Source organism: Pteropus medius, unplaced genomic scaffold, assembly GCF_902729225.1.
Source record: "Pteropus medius unplaced genomic scaffold, Ma_sr-lr_union100, whole genome shotgun sequence".
Taxonomy (NCBI): Eukaryota; Metazoa; Chordata; class Mammalia; order Chiroptera; family Pteropodidae; genus Pteropus; species Pteropus medius.
In genome coordinates, this window is record NW_024349225.1 from 13040682 (window position 1) to 13046681 (window position 6000).

At 45.4% G+C, this 6000-nt stretch overlaps 2 protein-coding genes across 5 annotated transcripts in view; one reads left to right on the top strand and one right to left on the bottom strand.

Moving 5' to 3' along the window:
- PRRC2C (proline rich coiled-coil 2C) overlaps nt 1-2455 on the bottom strand; it is a 78364-nt gene extending 75909 nt beyond the window's left edge. The window contains 1 exon segment of the mRNA XM_039881115.1: nt 2319-2455. The gene's annotated coding sequence lies outside the window, so the exon portion shown is untranslated.
- The window catches only part of LOC120617738 (translation initiation factor IF-2-like), a 16790-nt gene continuing 12237 nt past the window's right edge, over nt 1448-6000 (top strand). Inside the window, exon 1 of one of the 4 annotated variants that reach the window (XM_039881604.1) lies at nt 1448-2709. In XM_039881604.1, the coding sequence (XP_039737538.1) occupies nt 1539-2709 (1171 nt within the window). In that variant the 5' untranslated portion in view covers nt 1448-1538. The remainder of the gene's footprint in view (nt 2710-6000) is intronic. The other 3 variants (XM_039881605.1, XR_005657027.1, XM_039881606.1) reach the window with 3 other exon arrangements.

Below are 6000 nucleotides of genomic sequence, written 5' to 3' on the forward strand. Positions count from 1 at the left end.
CTTATAAACTGAAGAAGTGGTTGGGAGATAGGAGGAAACCTCTGAGAGGGAGAGGGAGACAGAATAATCTTCAAAGATATTTTACCAATAAGGATGGTGGGATGGAGTAGGGGTAGGGAGCAGATGAGCTAGAATGAGCTAGAACTTCTGTACTGACCCTAGGGTTACTAACTGTACAGTATGAAGAAGAAATCTTTAAGAGACAACATCCAGTGTGGAGGTGTGAAAAAAAAGTCTAAAAAGTATTTTTAAAAATGAAGATATAAAAACTATCTTAAATTTCTGAAGAATATGTACTCCATTCTGAGAATACAGAGACTACTTACTGCTTGGAAGAGAGTATCTTCTTCTACCAATATTCTGCCATCCTCCCTCCACCAGCTGACCTTTCACTAATGTTCTGAGCACAGTAACAAACCTTCCACATGCATTATCTTTGTTACTCCTACTGCCAGCCTTCCAAGCAATCCCGAGATACTATTATCATTATCATCATCTCCACTTTACAGATGAGGAAACACTGTATCAATGGTATAGATCAGACGGCCACATTTTAAAATTGTATCTTGTTATACTAGTTAGTTTTACTCCATTGGCCTTAAACAGAAAAGGATACAAAAATTAGCTTCCACCCTATCCCCAAAGTAACTATAATCCATTTTCACACTTCGCAACACTTTCACATGCCAACAATGTTTCTATACTGGAGTCAAACAGAAGAAACTCGGTTAATAACAATGTATCTTATTTAATTTCCACAGTTCATAAAATTACAAGGAACAGGGAGGCAGTTTTATGGTTTAGAGTATCCTTTTTCAATTCCAATCCATTCAGCACCAATAACTGCTATGTGACCTTGGTCAAACTGCTTTAATCTCTCTCAGATTTCATTTCCTCATCTGTAAAATGGGGGTGATAACAGCAGCACCTCCTTCAAAGGCTTGCTGTCAGATTAAAAAGGTAATGTGCATAAAAAGGCTTATACTGGGCTCCGAACACACAAAAAGGTCAACTAATGGTGGAGGGAGAACAGCCATATATATAAACTCCCCAGAATAAAATATAAATACAAAAGTCAAGAGGCCTATGTTCTGAAAAATCCCATTACAGGAAGGGAGAAAATTACTATTTGAGTACACGCTAAAGATAAAACTCAAATTCAATCTATTCCTAATTTTGGGGGGGAGATCAACACATTTGAGGTGGGCCAGAAAAGATGCTGCAGTGCATCTATGACACACACCTAAAAATGGCTCCAGTCAAAGCAGCATCTTAATTACCAAGAGAAGAGGTTAAATCCACTTTTAACAAATACCAGAGGTAGGCTTGGTGGGCGCTTAAGCATCATCCTATCGTTTTTATCTGCAAGAGTAAGCTATCAGGCACTTAAGAATCCTGCTTCTTCTAGTGCCTTCTGAATGAAACCTTACAGCACAGCCGCCTACTGTGCAATTCTGAGTACCCTAGCGAGGTATGAATCTATGAACCTAGGCTGAAGAGCGGCCAACGCGGAAATCCGGGTAGCTTTAGAAGCCAGCATGTCGGAAACGTCAAAGAAAAAAAAAAAAATCTCAAATCAAGTCAAAACAAATGCACATCCCTTTAAAAGAATTAGACGCATTTCTCTCGGGCGAAGGGAGAATTCATCCGTGTTCCCACTGGTCCCCACGCCCTTCTCTTCAAGTCCTAACGTGGGGCCTCGACCCCTAGCAGCGGTGAGACCACTGCTCTCTCAGAGCGGGGGGAGCCGCAGGGTGGGACCGAGCACGCAGGTGAGGGGATGGAGAGGCCTAGGGCGCGGACGCCACCCGAACCCTCCGCTGGAGTCGGGGCAGCCCGTCCCAGCGGAAGTGCGGCCGGCCCCGCTTGCCGAGTCGGGTCCTTGCGCGAGTCTCCCGCACGCCGCTCGCTGCCCGCGGGGAGGGCCGCAGAGGAGCCCTGGCGCCGTCCGGGGGACACATCCCCGCTCCAGGGAAGGACACCGCGCGCCGCGCCGCTGGGAACCCCCTCGGCTTCCCCGGCAACGCGCCGGGCCGGGTCGGGGCCGAGGGCGGCGGCCACAGGGCGGCGGGTCCGGAACTGCCGCTGCGGACCGCATGGGGCGGGTCCGGCCCCGGTTTCCCGCTCCCGGGGCAGGAGGCCGACACTGCCCCGGACCGAGACCGGGACCGCCCCAGGGAGAGGCGGGGATGCTCGGGACGCAGGCCCCTCGGCGCGGCTCTCAGGCTCGGGGCGCGGGGTCGCGGCGCCCCCACGCCCGCCGGCCGCGACCGGGCCCGCTTGGACCGCGGCTCCCCCGCCCGCGCCGCTCTCCTTACCGGCCAGGGTGTCAAGCTGAGTGTGTGTGCGCACTTCGAGGGCTTCGGCCGAGCTCTGATCCAAGGAAGGGCGAGAGGAGGCTGGGGCCAGCGGTGGCCGCAGGACCACCGGGCTGGGGGAGCCGCAGCTGCAGATGGACAAACCGCCAAAGCACTTTCGCTTCTTCCCGAGCAGGGAGAGAGAGCGAGCGAGAAAAAGAAGCAAGATGGCGGCTAGCCAGCCCCTACGTATTACGTCATGCCGCGGCGTACGTCAGGCAAGCTCCGCAAGACCGCCCCCCGGCGCGGAGACGGCCGGGTCACGTGACGCCCCCGTGGCGGTCCGCCCCCGGCGGAAGGCGACGTCGCCACCTGCTGGACCGAGGGAGTTCCTGCAATCCGAGTTTTCGCGGTACGGTAACGATTTATTTAGCCTGAAAAATCTCTCCAAGAACTCTTGAATAGACCACGATTACAGGTTGATATGCCTCCCGGAAGCGATCATCTTGTATGTGGTGGGTGGGTGTGTGAATTGGTTCACCACAGTTTGGCAGTGTGTATCAAAATTATGCACAATCTTTCACCTGGATATCTGACAACATCTTGCTATTTTCCAGAAATGTACCTATACAGTGTTTATAATACCATAACCTGCCCGTTGATGAAGATATAAATGCATCGTCTAGTATGTCAGTGAAAAAGTAACCGTTTGGGGCTGGCATGCTCTGCAAAGAGCACTTTGGAAATTTGTGATTACGGATGTAAACTATGCCATTCAGTTGATTTATGTGATTTCTCCAGCAGTATCCTGCTTTTTGTTACAGCTTCGGAGGAGACAGATAGTAAGATATCCCCTATGCTGGGTTTTACCAGACAAGTGCAATCTAGAGAGCTGAGGGACTGTAATGAACTATAATGTGTTGGAACATATGGTGGATGTATAGTAAATGTAACTTCTGTCTGCTTTACGAGCTATCTATGGTATATTTTAAATCCAAGGATTTCCTGCCGCCTTTCCTGATCTGAACTGTCTTCCCCACCGATGTGGTCACGGAATTGTCACTGTAGCAAGTTAGATAAATAAAATAATTAAAAGAGGTAAATCACAGGCACTTGCCTCCGTCCCCCCAAATGGTCTTTTAAAATGGAAAAGCTTGGCTGCTGTAGGGTCATTGCCAGGGGGAAGGCCTCCTGATTGTCCCCAAAAGCACAGGGAAGCATTACTTTTTTCAATTTCCATATCCTCTAGGATCTGGTCTAGTGGGTCCTGGTCAGGGAATGTCTTGCTTTAGCAATTAGGAACAGCTCCAGCAATCAGATGAGCTTACATTAATCAAGGTCAGGAGACTGACATACAACCAGAATATTAATTTATTAATTTCCAAGAGCTGTAATTTATGTACCTGAACACTCAAGACTGCAAAGCCAGTGCAGTTTCTACGTACACGAATCTGCTCAGGAAACGGAAGGTATTATCAGAAGGTTGCTTGATCTGCACAGATTCAAAATGAGTGGAGTTATATATCTACCTTGATTGCAGGATGATTTTGTCCCAAAGGCAGAAATACTTAATCTCCAGCGGTAGCAACTTTCTACATTGATCTCCAATACGGTAGGGACGTCCCGCTGTGCTGTTGATTTGGGCTCCTTCTGTCTTTGGCAGCACTTGGATGAGCATCGACCCTGAAGTGCTCCCATGTGCTCCTTTCTCTGTTTCCATGGCTACTCAAATCTCTTAGCAATATTCTTTCAATAAAAATCAAGTTACAGTCAAGTCAGGACAGTTTGTGTTTTGAAGGCGACTTTGCTTACTTGTGCTGTTATCCATTGTAGTCAATCTTAAAATTTAGCTCTCAGAGAGTGGTTTTATTTTCATTATTTCCAATATCTTGGGGGGAAATCTGGCCGAAATCTTTTGGTATTGGTACAATGTCCAAAGCCAAATAATATTCTTTCAAAATCTACTTTGTTTTGGATTCTTTACACCTCTCCTAATTCTCATTCAGCATAAATAAACTTGTCATAACAAAAATGTTTTCATGACCAAATGAAAACTTGTCATTTAATTTCCAGTTCTGCTTTTTAAACAATAATTTTAGGGTAACGTTATCAAATTGCCAATTGGTGGCATAAAATCAGGCAAACTGGTTTCTTATCGAAAACAAATTGGTTCTCCAAACACTATGACCTATTTCTCTTGTGATTGCCCAGCTTTATTAGCTACTAATGGTTTTATTGAATTTCTACCCTTCTCACTGGGATTGATTCTATAAACCTGTAGAAACTGAAGATTTATGGGTGATAGGTTTTCCCAATATCTGAAATTAGAGTGTTCCTATTAAAACTTGGTAAGCCAAAATGTTGTACAGTGAAGAAGCAGTTACCATCAACTTATAGGGAAAATTTTTTGACTGTTTTCGGACCCCCAAAATAACTTACGAAATCATACCAAATATACTTAATTACCTCCAGTTTTACACTAAGCTTAACAAACACCCTTCCCAGCTCTCTTGTGCTTTTCTTATACCTTAGGACACATCTCATTGACAGACGCACGAAATAGGTGGAGATAAAGCGCAGATGCTCACAGACACAGTGCTGAGCTGTGGTGGCCTGATGCTGAGATGCTGAGACCCGGGAACGAGCTGGGAGGGGCCGCTCTCACTGCTCAGGTTATGAGGCCCTTATGAGGCTTGCTGCCACACAGATGCAAAACACTATTTTCACGTTTCACCCTTTTTTCAAAAAAGCAAAAATCCTCTTTGGATTTCTTTAGTTTAGTGAAAACAGGTACTAATGTAGGTCTTTTGTAAAACGAAGAGGTGTAATGTGAACTTTCGAAAAGCAAGGAATACCTGTGTTAGGTGAAAAATAAAATGATCGATGTATCATGCTTTATTAGTGGTAGTGTTTGTTAAAGGCTTATGTACACATGACAATTTCAGTTTCTTTTAACGAATGGTCCAGAAAATCATAGCTGGTAAAACTATGAAACATTATAAGCCTGATGTAATGAAAACTGTAATACCCATATACTGTATGAAAATGTAATCTCATTGTATGAATGTCAACAGATATCGCAACTTCGCTAATGAAGATAAGAAAAATATCGCCAGGGCTTTGAAAAATTACCTCGGCCAACTTGTAAGAGGTTATATACTAAATAAGCTTATACGTAGGATAAATATTTGTTTATCAGTCTATTATTAATTGGCTCAGAAAACCCTTTTTATAATGGGATAAAAGGTACATTTCGGCTAAATGCGTTGTTCGTTTATCACCAGTCATATGTTAATGAGGATTACAGTCCACCCAAAGTTTCCCCAGAATTTTCTTAGCTGAGAAGAGAAACTAAGTTCTCAGAGCAGTGGACCAGAGTTAAGAGGGTATAGCATTAATGACAGATATCTGGGAGCCCTGGAATGCAGGGAGGGGCAGAGGGAGGGGATGGAGGAGACAGACGTGCTGGCTTACAGTTCTGCTTTAAGCTGGAAGTTCACCCGCAACAGGAAGTGGGCGAGTAATGATAAAGGCCAACGGACCAGATAGAAAGGGGGTGGGTCTAGGGAAGACAGAGTGGAAAAGGAAACTAGCCAGGTGCTAACTGAGAATTTCTTAACTATTAGACCAAAAATAGAAACTTGCTATATTGCTGATGGATATAAATACCGTGGTCGATAATTATTCTAAAACTGTGACTCTG